The following is a 17,884-nucleotide window of genomic DNA, read 5'->3' on the forward strand; positions in this document are numbered from 1 at the left end:
CCTCTTTGATTCATTTTTTTTTTTTTTTTTTTTTTTTTTTTTTAATGGCTGTAAACGAATAAGGTTCATGTGAGAGGTTTTGTAATATTGGCACTATAGTTTTTTTTATTAGGCGACGTTGCAGCTTTAATGTCATGCTTCTGAACATCTTTGAAATATTCTTATCTATATCAAGATATAGTCATCTAGATCCTCTGCCACTGCAGGATGGTCACCTTCCGTGGCATTGCTCTTGTCTTGAGAATCAAGGCTTGCTTGAATTTGAGTACTTTTATGTTCGGATGTCTGTTCCTGTATTTGATCCTGTGCTTGTTCTTGGGCTTGATTCTGATGATTAATAGAGACAGGTGTAGACATGCGGATGTCCTCTCTGTCCTCCGAGGTATCGTCAAGGCGCATGGGTGACTCATTTCCTTGCTCATGCCCCTGCTCCTGCTCCTGCTCCTGCTCTTGTTGCTCAACATGCGATGCGTGGCGATGATGCCGCTGAGTAGGGTAATAAGGACAGGTCGACAAGTGTGATCGGGAGCCCAATGTCAATGATGACATTTCATATTGCTCAATCATTGCTGTACTAGCACTCGTTCTGAAAGTTGATGATGATGATGAGCCAGAGCCAGAGCCAGAGCCAGAGAGACATTGATTGCTCTCTGCTTCAAGTGTCTCCTGCGATGGATATGTATAGTGATGATGGAGATGCTGTCGAAGATGCTGACGCTGGAAATCGAGTAATTGACGCTGCTGCTTCATTAGCTTTCTCATTTCTGCATAGTCGCGTTCAGCCTGCTCCAAGTCCTCCATCTGTTGCTCCAACTCCAATGCTTCATTCTCCTGTTGTTGTAGTTGCTCTAGTTGCTCTTGATCATTTGCCTCCATTGTTGTCGACATTGTGGTTATATCGACTGGTTCAGATCCTGATGCCGTCGCTGCCGCTGCCGCTGTCTCTGCAGCCTGCACAGCCAAGTTTTGGACATGGGTCTCGGTCTCTCTCAAAGTCAGACCTAGATGGGCCATAATGGCAGACGAATGTTGTCCTCCTACCACCATCGATGCGACAGTTGATCCCATGATTCTATAGTTTCTCTGGATGCTTGAAAGGGTTGCTGATGGTATCGCTGGATGATCTTGCATATACTGCCGAAGCTCCCGGACTCCCTTTCCTGAAAACACACAAAAGACTTCACGCTGATGTTCTGTAAACTCTGAAGGGGGAACTCTACAAAATTTTTGGTATCGTGGAGACATGAATGCTGGAACTCCTGTGACAGAAAGATGGGTTAACTTTGTACATTGGTTCACCAAGGCCGCCACAGCTGTGTCCGAAAGATGTACACAATATGATAGATGCACTCGCTCCAATGTCTGGGGCACGACTTGGGAGACCAACATTGCATAAATACCATGATCGGTAATGTTGGAGCATTTGACCAAGCCAATCCTGCGAAGCTTTGGTAATTGGGCCATCGCGAAGACTGCAGCATCTGTAAGTTTAGAGCAGCAAGCCATATCAAGATATCGGATGCGAGTGCAGTGCTGTGTCAGTGTGGTAATGGCCTTGTCTGTCAATTTTGAGCAATGACCTAAATGCAGATAATGCAGATGCTTGCCCAGGATTTTGATTAAGCTGGCGCCCGCATCCGTGATTTTATCGCATTTTGTTAGAGCCAAGTTGCGGAGTCGGGGAGCAGCGGGTATAATCCTGGCTAAAGTCTCATCTGTGATGTGGGCACATGAAGTCAAGTTCAAGACACGAAGCTGCTCAAACCGAATGGTGGATGATATGCCCTGCGATGGTGATGATGACGAAGTCAAAGCCAATGTAGATCCAATGGGAATAGAAGAAAACGCCTGATCCGTAAGGTTGGTGAGAAGTGTCATGTTGATATCCCGAATTTGAGATAGGGTCTTGAAGACGATGTGAATGGCGTTGTTGGTCATAAGGTTACAATTGGTGACATCAATCTCCATGAGCTGCGGACAGGACTGTATGAGCGCAAAGATGGATCGGTCTGTCAATAGAACACATTGGCCCAATTTGATCTAAATAGGAGACAAGACAGTTTTTATGTCAGGAAAAAAAGCAAATATCATGAGCAAAATTAGGAGAAAGGAGTTATCATTGTTGCCCCATGATGCATGCATAGCATGTGTTATTATGACGTGAATGTAGATAAAAACAATAAAAATAATCAGTGAGGCGAGTGTGAAATATCCCAATTATCACACTACAGCAATAATATAGTTGTAATACGATTGGGTATAATTTGTTCCTTCAGGACACCAATCCAAATCATACGATACGATTAAAAAAAAAAAAAAAAAAAAGTATTATTCCACCACTCCATCCATGTCCTGGCTTTTGAATATAAACTCTTCCGCCTATTGTGGAAAACAAAACAAAATCCCCCCAAGTGCACACTAAGAGGACTGATACAGAAGTAGGTATTGAAAAGATGTCCTATATTTAAATAGGGATATGTTGGGTGTATGAACGTGGAGTGTGATGCTGATGAACTTACTCGCTTTAGGCTTCGGCAACTGGCTGCTAGTTTTATGATTGAGTCATCTGTCAAGGCTGCACAGCCTGTCAAGTAGAGTGTATGAAGCTTTGGGCAATGAACTGCAACATGTTCCAAAACTGAATCTGTGACAGCTGGGATGTCGGACAGATCAAGGGAGTACAGTCCCCGCCCAACCTTCAAGATCTGTTTCAGCCCTTCCTCAGTGGTTTTAGTACAACCAGGCAACATCAATCGTTCAAGTCGAGTACAGCGATCGAATTGTACCAGTAATTCATCTGTCAGATCGTGTGCCAACATTGAAAAGTTTAGTCTCCGGATATAGTCTGCATAAGGGAAGACGGTCTGGGATCTGTCCAAGGAGAGTGTTGAGCAGATTTTATGAACAAGCGAAAGGTTCAGAAGTGAAGGGCGAGACCAGAGAAGGTCCATTCCACAAGAGCACCAGAGTTTGCAGACCAGGATTGCGGACCGCAAGTCCTGTGGAGTGGTCAGGAACCTGAAGATGTGCAAAGTGAGCTCCAGAGGGATTGTCAGGCAGTATTGCTGCTGTTCTAATGTCTTGTTCTGGGGTTGTTCATACTCTTGTTTATATACATGTGATGTCTGTTTTTGTTCTTTATCTTGCTCTTCTTGCTCTTCTTCTTCTTCTTCTTCTTCTTCTTCTTCTTCTTCTACTTCTTGCTCCTGTTCCCATTGTTCATCATTATCAGAGAGTTGTTGTATTGATTGATGATTATTTGTTGTAGAGGTAAGAGTGGAAGTAATACCAGTGTGGTCTAGGTCCATGTCGGAAGTGGAAGTGGAAGTGGAAGAAGAAGAGGAGGAGGATGATTTTTTAGCCTTGTCCTTGACTGAATGTGTACTTGTGCCAGTTAGACTTGTGGTTGTTGTGCCTGAGCAGTCTAAGGTTGCATAGACATCGTCTTGGTCTTGCTCAGCGCAGGGGGTAGTGCTCTGAGAGGAGGTAACGGAGAGTGAAGCGAGGGAAGAAGAAGGCAAGGGCAGTGACATGGGCAAGGGCGAAGGTGAGGGCGAAGGCGAGGATGGGGAAGACCGGAGAGGAGAAGAAGGTGAAGGAGGAGAGGATTGGAAAGGTTGTAATGTTGAATGTGAGTGTGAGGGAGAGTCGATATCCATGGTATCCATTTGGTTTAGAAGGAAAGTAGAGGCAACAAACAGTTGCAGAGAGGAAGGAGTAAAGTAAGATGAACCGAAAAGAGAGGAAAGAATGAGAATGGAATGTCAAGGTGAATGTGTCAATGTCAATGTAAAAGTGAATGTGAATGTGAATGTGAATGTGAATGTGAATGTGAATGTGAATGTGAATGTGAATGGGTAAATGTAAATGTAAATGTGAATGGAATGTGAATGTGAAAAAAGAAAGGGAAAAAAGGGAGGAAAAGGGAAAAATAAAAAAAGGGTTAAAAAAAAAAAAAAATTAGTTTTTTGGGCCAGACAGACCCAAAAACCATTTTCACATTCATCAACATTTTAATCTCATGTTTAATCGAGAGGGCAATGTATTACAAAAGGCTTTTTTGGGGTCAACACGTATGATCTTGACTAAAAAAGTTTTTCTTTCTTTTTGATCTTTGGTTTCAGGACAAAATGAACATGACAGTGGTATTCTTCCTTCCCCGATCTTGAGATCTTCTTCTTGTCATGCAGAATAGCAATGCTCAGGCGATGCTTTCTTCCTCTTACGATAATATCTCTTTTGCCTGATCAAATCAACCCTTGGGAGGTCAGGGCAAGACAACGAAGTCATGCTTTCAATCCATGCTCGATTGGATCCACCATCAAGATCGAGTCAAATAATGCGCAATAACCTGGCCATGTATGATCTGAATAACTGTTAAACCCCAATCCTTCCTTCCTTCCTCTCTTGCATCTCTATCGCTTTCTGTCCTACACACTAACGCATCATCATGTTCAAACATGGCTATCTCCATTACTAGCAAACATGTATTCCCAAGCTCATCATTCCATTTTAGTTTTATTTCTCTTTACTTTTTATTTTTTATTTATATTTTTGCTCACCTCCCCATCTTTCTCCACTGTATCTCCCTATGCTCATAGCCTATTTATTTTAGAACAGAAATCGGACTTGATTAGAAACATGGAAAGCTGTGTGGTTCCTTTTGCTTTTACTGGCTGATATCTATACGACCTATAGACTCTGGATTTTTTTTTTTTTTTTTTTTTTTTTTTTAGCGCATGGATCACCATTTGGTGTCTGCGCTCTTGTTTGTTTTTTTTTTTAAAAAGCCTTTTTTGTGTTCTTGCAGATCTGTCAATAGCCACAATGTGTCAATTTATGTATTTCATCGTCGCCGACATTTATAAAAATAAAATAAAAATAAAATAATAAAGTAATACACTTTTACTTTTTCCTTCACCTAACTATTAGTCATGAACCTATGCTTTAACTTCCCCCCCACCACCGAGCTCATATAGTAGCCTGTTGCAGAATTTCCACAAAGACTTTCAAGCTTCGGCCAACTCTGGACCATCCACATGATCGCATCCTTGGATATCCTCATCCCTGACCCAGTCATGAAATCTATACTTCTCAGTTCCTGTAATCTTTCCAGCTGCCCTAGTCCCGATTCCAAAAGCCATTCAATCCTTCCCCCCTGCTTACTCCCTGTTCTCTGAATATGATAGTTCCGGCCCAAATCAAGGTGTCTTAAGCGAGTCAGCTTTGATAGATGTTCAAATATTAAACGTGAAAGCCGTTGGTCTTCCCTACCATCACATTTCGTAGTCGAGCCCGAGTCCAAGCCCAATACCTCAGAGTCTGATTGTGAGTCTAAAAGACTGTACCGTGATCCTCGTTCTTTTGGTGCACCTGCCCGGGTCACGTCTATAAAAACTTTCCACGTTTGTAGTCCCAAACAAACCCAAGGCCCTACACTTGCGCCTTCCTCAATGTCTGACACGTGTATACAGTTGGCTGTCAAATGCTCCAACATTGGACAAGACATCAGCATTTGTTGAACCATCTTTCCTGTAATGTCTGAGCATAGACCCAGATCTAACGTTTGGATTTGAGAAAAATACCTTCCCAGTGCACTCACTGATTGTTCTTGTAAACTAAGGCTCCGTAACCGAACTAGCTTCAACTTTGTCCCAGCCCGTTTTAATAGTTCTGTTAAAAACTCTTCTGGAATGACTCTACCCTTGCCTCGATTACAGGTGATAGAAATAGACTCAAGTCCTGGCCAATGACGCTGATTCTGGTCATGGTCATGGCCATTGCGTCCTCCTCCTTGCTTTTGACAATGACAACGATGACCTTGCAAGCCAATATATTCCGTTATGGCGTCTTCAACCCGCGTGTTGCGATAGCTTTGGTGGATATTCCATTGTAGTGACAAAAGTCCAAAACTCTGTGCAATAAACACCTTGAATTGAGTCATAGGTGTCATCCCCCGAATATTCTCCAACACTAAATCCTCAAGTCTCAACGATGGTTCAAACGATCCTTGATCGACAATTCCTCCTATCCTTCTCTCTACCTCTGTCTGTGTCTTCATTGATGATAAGAATGGATGGTCAATGAGTAAATCTGAAAGCCTTACTCTCTTTAGATGAGGACCTGCTGATCTCCAGAGAAGCATCAAATTAGCTAGGCCGATTTCTCGCCCAACTATACTCAGACTTGTCAGTCGTGCAGAAGAAGGGCCGAATAGATGGGACTGCGGGGGAAAACAATCCACAACAGCTTCCCAGAATGCCCTGGATGGTATATTGGCTGGTTTCGAGAATCCAAGATTGACGTCAAGAGCTCTCAATGTATGTCGGTTTCGACGAACAAATAAAGCGAGTCGGCTCCATGCGTCGAGGCTATCATCATCTGCATATTCTCTTTCGGCTTTCACATCGTCCTCATCGTCGTTGTTCCGGTGATAACTATCTTCCAGCTGGATGTTATTACTACCGCTGTCGCTCTGTACACTATCCTCGTCAGAGGCATCGCCTTCCGACGGTAGTAAGTCCCAATTAATGGGTTGATTTTCATGGATAGTTCTATGTGATTCAGTCCCAGGAAGGGATAAGTACTCTAATCTTGTGCAATAGATGCTGACTGAAATATCGTACTGGGTCAATGGCCCTCCGTCAAAGATCAGTGACCTTGTATTGTGTGCATTGGCTTGAAAGAGAGAACGGAAGTTTATTGGTAGCTCTGATGAGCGAGAACGTGACATGGATCGTGAAGTGTAAATGGACATATTTCGCCAAAGCAAAGGGGTGAAGGACTTCTGCCAGGCTTTGCAAACAACCATACACTGCAATAGATCTTTTCGCGTCAGACATAAACCCACAAGGAGCCGGATCTCAGGCATGTCGAGGGGGCTATTTGTGTTCATGCTGTTTACAATGGCATTTCAATGTAAAAGATGAGGAGCAATGATCAATTTAACAAAATGATCTTTTTGTTTGGTTTTATTTTATCGCATTTGCCCGAGCTCACGACTCTTAAAATGATCAGAGTTTAAATTGGTAAATACGGTTGAGAACGCGCACCAATTATTCATCATCCACTGCAGATCTTCTTGTTCCAGAGAGCCTAAAATCCAACGAACGTTGAGCATACTGTAAAGGTTTATAGTACGGTGTCATGCCCCGGGAGATTCTGTCAACCGAGTATCTTCCGGTGTAGGTGCTCGAGTCAAACCCAAAGACTCAAGAGATGGCCACGATTAACGAATGTTCTGTGCTGACATCGTCACCAACGGAAACTCGGATAGATCTTGAAATGAGCACATCAAACGCGTGATATTTGGACATTGTTTGATCCATGTGGTCAGCCACCTCTCAGGACTATCAAGATGATCCATCTTAAACAGCTCCAAGGATCGCATTTGCGGGCAAACAGAGGTTACAACTCTTCAGAACTCAATCTCCTATGCCTTGTTTGTAAACGCAGCGTTCATCAAGGAAATTGATTGTAAATTTGTCTTTTGAAATAGCACCTAAGCAAAGAGGCTGTCTGCATTCAGGATTTTCAAGGGTAGTAGGTTGGGACACTGACTCAACAGCTTAAAAGGAATCCTCTGCCAGACCTTGAGGTCTTTGAGGAGTGAACAATGCTCCATTTACTTCAACATATGAGACAAAGTTTGCTCCTCATCATAAACCGCGAGTGAACGCCAGAGAATTGAAATGAAATGACTATACCATTGCTTGCAGACTCGCGTGCAGATGGGACTAGGTTCCTATGAAGATAGACCGCAATATAGAGTTCACACGTAGTTGAAAAAGGGTTTGCTTCACTTGTTTTCATCGACATGATAAATGGATATTTATATTTGAAATGTTGCAAAAAAGACAACGATATTGTTGTCACGACTGTTGCTATTATGTTAATGGATTACTACTATTGTCTTTATTTAGCTTCCATTGAATGTCCTCATATTCTCATATTTCTTGTTTAACAAGGCACCATTCTTCGCTTGATCGCTGTTCATTGGGCCCATGACATCGATGAACTTTGGCCAATGGTCTATCATCCACTGCAAATCTTCCATCTCCATAGTCTGATTAACTCTCTCTGTTAGATAAATATGCATCATACACTTGAGTGGCTCAAGTTTATCCAGGCCACTAATCACGCGGATGTCAAGAGATGGGTATGGGGAGTTGGAAGGGACATGTAAAAAAAGCGTGACCAGACGCTTTAGCTGCGATAGCAGCGCAAAGATAAATCTATGCGTAGATGGATTGCACTTGATAGGAAACTCAAATTCGATGCCGAAACTCTGCAAAGTCCCACTACAAGCCCAAGGCGTCGATTGACATTTCAAGACGTCATTCACAGGTGCATAAGCACCATGTAGCGTTACTAGCTTCGGGCAAGATATTAAAATTTCATGGGTCATCTCCCATGTTACCACTCTGTGCTCCTTTGCTTCCTCATAAGTATCCGGAGACGGGAGCAAAAGCTTCTCAAGATGTGAGAAGTGGGGCCGTAAAGCTGCATATGATAGCGGACCAAAGTCTGAGCGCATAGTCCAAAGCTCCTTGATTTGTCGCATCCCACTTAGAACAGCCGCCAACGCCCTATCAGAAATGTTGCAGTATGATAATTCTAATCTTTCTAAACGAGGCCAGAGCTCCGTCACAGTAAGAGATGACAACATCCTCAAAGGAAGCGAGCCCGCATGGGACGAATAAGCCAAAGTCTGCAAATTGGGACAGCGAGCGATCCAGTTATCGATATCTTGCAGCGATATGCCATTGACGACTGTTATTTCCAACTTCCGAAGCGGGGTAAACAGCAATGACGATGGTGGGCCTTGCGGTAAATGTGTCAAAGAGATTTTGAGCTTTTCTAAACGCGGGCAGATGTTCCAAAAGCAGCCGATTGATAGAATACTAAAGTCCAGTTTACACACTGATAAAGACTTGAGTTGTGGCAATCCTACCTCTGCAGTCCTCCAAAATGAACACTCATCCGCAAACTTGACATCATATAGGTCGAGAGTGGAGAGTTGTTGTTTGAGGGCGAGGGTATGAGGGCCGAGGTCTTTTGTGGAGTTGAGGTTCATATAGGTCAGATTAGGCGAAAATAATACGAGATAGGCTTGCCTCTTTTTGCTGCTGCTGAACTTCTTGATAAGATGTCCATATTTAATTATTTGTGCAAGAGGAGGGAGCATCTTCCTGTTGTAATCAGAATCCTCAAAGCCATGCCAAAGAGAAGGGAAAAAGAATGTATGCCATTTCTTACACACAAGAATGCAACAGGCAAGATCTATGCGACGCAAGTATTTATTGATGGAACGGCGAAGCTCTGGTAACTCGAAAGGGCTTGTTACCTCTGGCATGACAAAAAAAACAAAAACAAATGACTTTGTCAATTGAAGAGCTCAAAGAAGAAATACCGCAGCAGTATTTGTAGTAAATGCGATAAAACCCCTTAGAGCCCTTGATTCCATTCAACCATGTGTTCTTCTTCTTCTTCTGAAGAGTCATTGTTCAATTCCTCAAATCTCTTCAAATGATTTGATTGAATGACCCACTGTTTCAACTCTTCCTTGGTGATACCCTTGACAGTTTTGACTACTAATACTTGGAGCTTTCTGAATTCCATCGTCGGGTCAGGCCCATAAGCGAGTGTAGTACGAATGAGTTTGAGTGTCTCAATCCTTTGACAAATCATCCAAAAGTGCGGCACCGCATAAAAATCAACCACAGTATCACGAATGATCAAATGTTGAAGTCGATGTAAGTTTGTAGATACAGTCTGCCAGAATCCAGACGCGTCAAGAAATCTTACGCGGTCCAGACAAAGACTTGTCAAGTATACTTTCCCTTGAAGTATTGACCCACAGAGATCCATCGCAGATGCCAAGGCCAGATCACAGAGCTGTGCAGAAAATACAAGCGAATAATGAAGCGCAGTTCCTTGTAAAGCTAGCTTCTTGACTAAATGTCCATGTCTATGATATGAACTAATGGGTGGGATCTGGTTGGATCGAAAGAGGTCGACAAGCATATGCCTCCAAAAGATTGGCATTATGACTACGTTCCATCTTCGACAAACCCGAAGACAGCGCGCCTGGTCGTCTTTGGGGATGGAAAGAGCAATCTTATGGAATAATTCCGCCACCTGGAAAGGGTCCTTTGGTAGCATGATTTGATTCAATGGGGCAACAATAAGTGGATATGCGTGAATAGGTGATACTGTTTTTTTTTCTTCAAGAAGTAAACTATCAAGTGAACATCAAAAAGATGTAAAGAGAAGACACTTGCATAAAATACTTACTGCGCGTTTTGATCTAAAAGAGGCTTTTTATTGGCTCATTTCATGTTTATATTGGTGGCAACACAGAGTCGGAAAAACTCGACAAATCAGGCTCTTTTCTCATTTCACTTTTTTTTTTTTTTTTTTTTTTTTTTAAAGAAAACAAGGAGGCCCACATGCTACAGACATTGTTCAGTCGAGGGTACAGACATGGAAAGCGCAGTACAATAGCATCGATCAGGACCATAGCGCTTGACATTGTCGTTCAAAAGCAGCCACAACAATGTCGCTCATTCATCAGTCTACCCAAGTTACCCAACCTACCCAACCTACTAAAACCACTCACGTCATCTAGGCAATACAAAGATCGCATCCTAGTCAAGTATTCGCAACAGGAGTTTTATGAACTTGTTGCTAACGTGGATGATTATCAGAATTTTTTGCCTTGGTGCACTTATTCAAAAATGTCTAAACCTTCGCCAGACAATACTGTTGAACCGGATCCAGCATTGAGCCGTCATCCAGGATCAGGGTCGGAAACAGACTTGAGGTCGAGCGTTACTGTCAGACATGGAGAGCTTGGTATAGGATTCAATTCAGTTCAGGAACGATACGTCTCAACGGTGACTTGTCAGGAACCATGGACTGTTCGTGCTGTTTCATATGACTCAAAACTATTTAAAGAACTCGCTACCACCTGGAGGTTCACTCCTAATATCCCAAAAGCCTCAACACTCGAGGCTACTCTGGACCACGAACTACAAGAGAGGCAGTTACTGACTAGACTTGCAGAAGAGGAGGACAATTCAGCCAGGAGAACAAGAAGAGACACATTGCCTTCAGAATCGTCGTCATTATCATCATCGTCAATATCATCTGTTTCAGCTTCAACTGCAATCCCAAAGCAACCGGAGCAGCATCGCAGGCTCACAGCGGCTTCAGTATTTGGTGCTTCCGCAATACCAAAGCCAAAAATGTTGACGGAAAACTCGCCGACATCAGCCTCTTCTTCCATATCAGCAACGGGAGCTACGCCTTCAGCTCCAGAGTCAGATCTAGAAATTGAAGATGCTGGACCCACTCAGCAGCGACCCCTTCCTGTGCCACCAAAACAAACGATCAAGAGGATATCTTCGCCTTCAAATCTAGCAATGATGAAGCCAAGTGATTATCCTTCGTGTTGGGTGGATTTTGAAATCCAATTTGAGTTTGCATCGCCAGTGCACGCTTCCATGTCATCATTGTTCTTTGATCAAGTTAGCAAGGAGATGCTGAAGGCATTTATCAAAAGAGCGGAAACTCTATTTGGACCACGATAACAATTAAAAAAAAAAAAAAAAAAAAAAAAAAAAAAAAGCAATAGACAAGGAAGTAGTGTCACGGTTTAGAATTTTATTCATAGATTCTCCTAAATAAAAAAAAAATAAAAAATAAAAAAAATCATGGAAGACATCCTTGGCTTCGGTTATGCTACGGCTACAGCTCTGATACTATAGCCCTTAGTAATTAGACCATCGAAATTTTAACGCCGTACCATTAACGAATTAACGGACACAGAGAGCATTGCTACACCCATTGTCAGTAGCAGATAAATCATTACACTTGCGCTAATTGGGCTCAAATGTTACTATCACTGCGCTGCGGCTCAAATGTAAAAAGAGCTATTCACAAAAGCAATGATGGGTTTATTTTTTCATTCTTCTTCACCCACTTCCTTTCTCTCGCCTCCTTCGCCTTTCCCTTCAGCACCAGCATTGGTATCCAATAAGCAGCATTGGGAATCATGCCAAAGCAAAACAAGGTGCCTAACGAGATCTTCTTTCAGATCGGGCAGCTGTTAGATCTACGAAACCTTGCTCAATGTGCTCTAGTCTCTCGAGCATGGAATGCTGTATTCAGCCCCATGATCTGGTCTAACATCGCATTGGGACCAAGCAGCCGTATAATTGAGAATATCACTCAAGAAAGGATTGCAAACAAGGCTCATCATGTAAAGCACCTAATCTTGGAAGGAGATTCCTCCCCTCAACAGTTTGAATTCATCATACAATGTTTTCACCTTCAGACCATTTCGTTCCACAGAACAACGCCTTATTACTACGACAGCAACGACAATGGCAAGAGAGAGACCCGACGACAATGCTTCAAGCCCTGGAAAATTAGTTGTCGACAGATCTTTAAACAAAATCGAAGAACTCTTCGTTCACTCAAACTCCATGACTGTGTCTTGCCTACGGGAGAATACTGTGGCCAACGCTCAACCTGGAGTCCATTTCTCAGTCTTGTTCGTTTTTCTCGCTCAGTCTTGACAACGCTACGACTTGTTAACAGTATTATCCCACCAGGACCACATCTTGAAGCCTTTTGGACAATCTGTGAGCAGTTGGAAATTCTTGAGCTTAGAGAAGTCCATTTTGAGATGACTTCAGTCCCCAAAGCAGAACGAGCTGCAATGGCATTAGCAGAAGGTTATCATAATAACTTGGGCAGGCGCCATCAGGTGGTCCGTAGACGATTTCCATGCCTTAAAGAGTTAACACTCTGGAGATCCGGTCCTTACAATCCTCTTGCGCAGCTCGAACAGATCATCCGATGTGCACCACGATTAAAGTCCTTGATTTGGCGCTGTACACGACAAAGTTGGTTTCCCTATTATCGGTTCATTTATCTTATCACTGGAGATGTCGGATACTATCGGCAGCCTACACCAAAACAACGCTTACATTGTATTCCTCTAGAGCCTTGTGCGGGACCATGTTGGCCTGACCTGGGGTCCTTGACGATTACTGACTTGTGGTTTTCCTCTTACTTTAAACCAGTCGATTGTGTGCCCATCATCCGGGCCATGAAACGACTTCACAAACTGGATGTGCCTCTCGAGCACATGAGCTGTGACATGTTTATCCACATGTTCACCCAACACTCCTTGACAATAACCGACATTGACTGGCGTAGAGCCGATATGGATATGATTCCAGGATGGTTCGACACAATAATGTCTTGTCCAAATTTAAAACGATTCGCTGTCAACAATATACATGCTTACGATTTGATTCAGCCCCACAAGGAATGGAAATTTTTACATCGACTAGAGGAATTCATGGCACCTATCAGCATTGATCCCAGTGGTTATAACCCTCCTCGAACTAGGCCATTGACAGAGGCCGAAATTGATGAACAATACTCTCTTATATTCTCGCTACTAGCCAAGATGAGAGCTCTAAAAGTGCTGGATGTGAGTCCAGGTAATACTCAAATATATTGCGCCCGATGGCATTTATTGACTTTGCCGCTGAAGCTTGACAAAGGGCTGCGTCAACTCTCAGAACTGAAAAACTTGGAGTGCTTCCGGTTTAAAGGACCTCAAAATATGGGGCGAGAGGAAGTGTACTGGATAATCCAGAATTGGAAGATGTTACAAACCTTAGAGGGAGGTCTTTTGGCCCGTAATCGATCACGATACATTGAGAGGCCCAATGTCTGGGATTGCGCTTTGGCTCAGATCTTGAATCGCCACAGAATAAGTACTCCCAATAGTATATATCACCCCAATTATATTCGCAAAAACGGAGGAGTCGACTGGAGCGAACCTTGTGATCATGATTATTTCAAAGGTGACTCTATGATCGAGCCCGATATCAACACCTTGGACCTCGATCTCTTCAACTGAAAGACAAGCAAAGACATTTGTATACACAATAATAACGACTTGCGTTGCTGAATAGTAGTAATAAAGATTAGATTCAAAAAAACCACAGTATCCATATTTAATAATATTTATTGAGGACGAGAGGAGATGGATGAATGGTGGGGGATAAATGGTTGATAAAAAATCTTAGACGATTACTGCTGCTGCTGGTGACCAGCTTTCCTGGCAGCCTCACGCTCTCTCCAACCACCGGCAGTGGCAGCTCCGAACAAGGGGCGGGATGGTCCTTCCTCGCGGGGAGCCTCACGTGCAGGCTCGCGGCGGGAGTCAGTGCGAGGTCCTTCACGTACAGGCTCACGACGAGAATCACGGGAATCACGGGAATCACGGGAATCGTTACCACGAGCGCCAGGAGGACGATATGCTCCGGTAGAAGGCGCAGGAGCGCTCTCGCCAGCGGCAGCTGCAGCAGCCTTGGCTGCCTCGCGCTCTCTCCAGCTTAGCTTCTCACCTCCAGAAGCGGATGGGATAAACTTTGGAGGCGTGACAGGTGCAGCGGATCCAGTTCTTGAACTGGCCAGACGAGCTTCGATCTGCGACTCCTTCTCGCGCTGCTTGGCAGCGATAGCATCCAGCTGTCGCTTCCTCTCCTCATACTCGGCTCTCTCCTTTGCAAGTTGGGCCTCACGTTCAACACGTCTCTTCTCTTCTTCAACAGCACGATGAGCAGCTTCAGCTTCACGCTCGGCACGCTCCTTCTCTTCGCGGATTTTGCGCGCCTCGTTCTCGGCCTTGCGCTCTCTGTAAAGCTGAATACGCTTCTGTTTCTCCTCCTCGATTTTGAGACGAGCAGCCTCGCGTTTTTGAGCAAATTCTTCCTTGCGCTTCTCCTCCATCTCGCGACGGACATTCTTGTAGTCGTCCAAAATCCTGATCATACGCTTCTTGAGTTCCAACTCGTATGCATGTTTGGTAGCAGCAGCTTCGCGATGAGCCTTAACAGCAGCCTCATGATAAAGACGATCTGCTTTCTGCTGGCGCTCGTAGTCCTTGGCCAAAAGAGGACGCTCCTCCAAACGCATAGCACGTTCGACGTGATCCAAACGCTTGCCAATGGCCTTTGTACGCGCAGCCATCTCGCTCTTCTCCTTCTCCAATTGCTTGATCTGGATGGCAACCAATTTTTCTCTGTCCATGTTCTCAAGGTCCTCATCGTTCAAGTCGACGCCTGATTTGTTCTTTAGAGACTCGGCTAACTTGAGAGACTCACTCTTACGGATAGCTTCCTGCTCAGCACGGATACGCTCCTCTTCGCGCTTACGACGGTCCTCTGCAAGGCGGATCTTGAGAGCTTCCTGCTCAGCCTGCAGACGAAGGGCCTTTTCACGAGCTTCCTCCTTCTCTTTGCGAGCCAACATGGTCTCGATCAGTTCCTTCTTGCGTTCAATAATAGCCTTGCGCTCGAGAGCAAGATTGTGTTCTTCCTTCATGCTAGCGAGAGCCTTGACAAAAGCAGCCTTCTTGGCTTCCTTCTTTTCCTCAACAATCTCGGGTGAAATCATAGAAACAGTAGTGTTGAGGCAGGTGGCCAAGCGGGTGAGCTGAGTCCTCATGAGGTCGGAAGGCAATGACTGCAAGACAGGTCCGTCCGTCACCATCTTGTTCTCTGAAGCGAACAGATCGGTTTCAAAGGTCAAGGACTGAGTAGCGTGGTCGATACGGATTGACAATTCGCCCTTTTTGCATCCCTGCATGATGAACTTTTCAATGGTGGCAGAGTCGTAGTTGAAAGGGGGGGCGAAAGAAGCTAACTGAATAACGAAATCCAACTTGACAGTGGTGTAAACCTGTGACAACTGCTGGAACAGACGGGTCAAGATGACTTGATGAAGAGGTTTGACGTACTTGACAAGCTCGGGATCCTCGGTAAGTTTGGTCATGATAGGCTCGATCTTTTTGCAAATGGAGAGAGGATGAAATTGAACTTCAAGAATGTTGTACAACTCGCGAAGCTCGGGGCGGACGTGTCTGAGAATGTTTTTGCTGAGAGCCTCCTTCAAAAGACCAGCACGATTGGGAGAGCGACTAAGACCCAAAAGAGCAGCCAAACGATGGGATTTATTTTTGGACTCATCAATCTCATAGTTGCTGTCCTTGGATGAAATAACAGGGATTGCCAAAGCAGAAAGCAAGGCGAGAGAGGCCATGCGGGTCTGCTCCTCATCAGTGACAGATCTGTTCTGAGTTTTGACAAGGGTGTAGTACTTGTTCCAAGCAGCAGCGTGGAAGAGGTAGTTGTCAGAAACCATGAAAATCTTTGTCAACTTTTCATAATAGTTGGCCATCATGAAAGGTTTGGGCATCTTCTTGGACATTGTCATAAGGTTGTGAATATCCTCGACAGAGCGGAAAGCCTCCTGCCACAACTCGAGCTCAGCTGCAGCGTTGAGCTGCTGGAAACGAGTGTCCAAGTGGCGCTGGAGAGACTCAGGCTCGTTGAGGTTGATAGAATGAGGTTGGTGGGCGTATTTGGCAACATTCTGAAGATGATTTCGGAGAAGGTCGCAAAGGCGACGGAACTCGGTCTTGCGAGCGTATTTCAAGCAGAAGTGGAACGCCTGGTGAGCAGTTGTCTGATAGAGAGCCTCAAGACGGGCATTGTTCCTGAGAATGTCAAGTACAGTCCTGTATGCCTCCCAAAGGAACTTTAGCCAAGGGGTGACGACAGCACGATCAGTACGATCCTTGTTTTGTTCACCCGAAACGGTGCTGAGGAGGATGGACTCGGGGGTCTCAGTTGCCTCCAGATCGTCCAATCCGTCCAATGTGATCTTATCAGCCTTGGCCTGAGCCTCCTGGACCTTTTCCTCCGACAGCTGAATGAACTTTTTAATCACCAACTGGAAAGAGAGAAACGAAAAGATGAAAAGATATTGATTAGTCTTCTTCAGACCCTATTTACAAAACCATTTTTAAAAGAGTGAAGAGTAAGATAGAAACAATCCTACCTCGATGGTAGCAATGCTGGTGTTCTGAGAAATATTCTTGTATTGATGGAGACCCTCTTTGGCGATCTTGCCCTTGCGGAGCGAAACGCACAGCTCAACAAACTTGAGCATAATAGGCTCAAGTGAGACTAAAGGCACGCTGCGGGATCTCTTGGAGATGATCACATCGTGAAGAGCCTCCAGGGCAGCAGCATTCTGGCCGACAGCAATGAGTTCTAGAGAACAGCACAAGTGTAGGCGAACGTGTCAGCAAAAAAAAAAAAAAAAAAAAAAAAAAAAAGGACGAAATTTCGTATATGCATGCGTGTGTATGTGTGTGTAAATGGAAAATACAAAAAAAAAGTTTCCAGGGGGAAGGTAATCTAATTGCAACTTGGGTTGGAGATCCCATTTCGCGCCAGATAAAGACGAGACGAGTCAAGTTAAAGAAAAAGTCGAGTTGGCTGATAAGATGCTTTGCTTTGTCAGGATGGGTGAACACAAATATAGAGGAGGAGTACATGGATGGATAGACCGATAGATTGATGGGTAGACGGGTAGATAGATAGAGAATAAAGGATAGATGGATGATAGAGCAAGTTCAAGGGCATGGATGTGTGTCAAGGTGTATCTGTTGGATGGGTGACGACACTTCGGTCTACTACTTGCTGGCCGCAGAAATTGCCTGTAAAATTTTGACAGGTAAACAGATCAAGCAAGACCTTTTTGATTGAATATTTTGTAGAGAAAACAAAATGAAAAAGATGTGGTGGAATGTATCTTTAAGGAATAGTAAAATGTATCCGTTTACCATCGGCTCTGCGAAGCACTGATTCTGGCTTTGCGAAAGGTGCCATGATGAAGAGAGGAGGGTGATGAGGTGAGAGGGAAAAAAAAAAAAAAAAAGATTTCAGTGTTGTGTTTGCATATCACCAAAATCTAATCAGACAACGACAACACACACGCGCGCGCA

The 17,884-nt window shown here is 44.1% G+C and overlaps 7 protein-coding genes across 7 annotated transcripts; 2 read left to right on the top strand and 5 right to left on the bottom strand.

The window, feature by feature from the left end:
• Positions 1-165: 165 nt before the first annotated feature.
• Positions 166-3,533, bottom strand: BCR41DRAFT_366675 (hypothetical protein; the record flags this gene model as incomplete). Its single annotated transcript, XM_022026236.1, has 2 exons — positions 166-2,040; positions 2,520-3,533. The coding sequence occupies 2 exons, from the start codon at positions 3,531-3,533 to the stop codon at positions 166-168; spliced, it is 2,889 nt and encodes a 962-aa protein (XP_021886675.1).
• A 1,318-nt stretch (positions 3,534-4,851) lies between these two features.
• BCR41DRAFT_9772 (hypothetical protein) lies at positions 4,852-6,968 on the bottom strand. The gene has a single exon (XM_022031103.1). It carries the CDS (start codon positions 6,893-6,895, stop codon positions 4,922-4,924), a length of 1,974 nt encoding a protein of 657 aa, XP_021886676.1. The 5' UTR covers positions 6,896-6,968; the 3' UTR covers positions 4,852-4,921.
• Positions 6,969-7,918: 950 nt separating this feature from the next.
• Positions 7,919-9,355, bottom strand: BCR41DRAFT_391416 (hypothetical protein; the record flags this gene model as incomplete). Its single annotated transcript, XM_022028354.1, has 1 exon — positions 7,919-9,355. One exon carries the CDS (start codon positions 9,353-9,355, stop codon positions 7,919-7,921), a length of 1,437 nt encoding a protein of 478 aa, XP_021886677.1.
• A 92-nt stretch (positions 9,356-9,447) lies between these two features.
• BCR41DRAFT_418088 (hypothetical protein) lies at positions 9,448-10,262 on the bottom strand (the record flags this gene model as incomplete). The annotated part of the gene is made up of 1 exon (XM_022029578.1): positions 9,448-10,262. The coding sequence occupies exon 1, from the start codon at positions 10,162-10,164 to the stop codon at positions 9,448-9,450; it is 717 nt and encodes a 238-aa protein (XP_021886678.1). The 5' UTR covers positions 10,165-10,262.
• A 189-nt stretch (positions 10,263-10,451) lies between these two features.
• Positions 10,452-11,594, top strand: BCR41DRAFT_330521 (hypothetical protein; the record flags this gene model as incomplete). Its single annotated transcript, XM_022021753.1, has 3 exons — positions 10,452-10,791; positions 10,852-11,047; positions 11,441-11,594. 3 exons carry the CDS (start codon positions 10,452-10,454, stop codon positions 11,592-11,594), a joined length of 690 nt encoding a protein of 229 aa, XP_021886679.1.
• A 391-nt stretch (positions 11,595-11,985) lies between these two features.
• Positions 11,986-13,988, top strand: BCR41DRAFT_9787 (hypothetical protein). The gene has a single exon (XM_022031106.1). The coding sequence runs from the start codon at positions 12,059-12,061 to the stop codon at positions 13,943-13,945; it is 1,887 nt and encodes a 628-aa protein (XP_021886680.1). The 5' UTR covers positions 11,986-12,058; the 3' UTR covers positions 13,946-13,988.
• A 46-nt stretch (positions 13,989-14,034) lies between these two features.
• BCR41DRAFT_344415 (hypothetical protein) lies at positions 14,035-17,796 on the bottom strand. The gene is made up of 3 exons (XM_022022507.1): positions 17,723-17,796; positions 16,933-17,147; positions 14,035-16,824 (listed from the first exon to the last, which is right to left on the bottom strand). The coding sequence occupies exons 1-3, from the start codon at positions 17,766-17,768 to the stop codon at positions 14,119-14,121; spliced, it is 2,967 nt and encodes a 988-aa protein (XP_021886681.1). The 5' UTR covers positions 17,769-17,796; the 3' UTR covers positions 14,035-14,118.
• Positions 17,797-17,884: the final 88 nt, after the last annotated feature.

Source organism: Lobosporangium transversale (genome assembly GCF_002105155.1).
Source record: "Lobosporangium transversale strain NRRL 3116 chromosome Unknown BCR41scaffold_1, whole genome shotgun sequence".
NCBI classification, from domain to species: domain Eukaryota; kingdom Fungi; phylum Mortierellomycota; class Mortierellomycetes; order Mortierellales; family Mortierellaceae; genus Lobosporangium; species Lobosporangium transversale.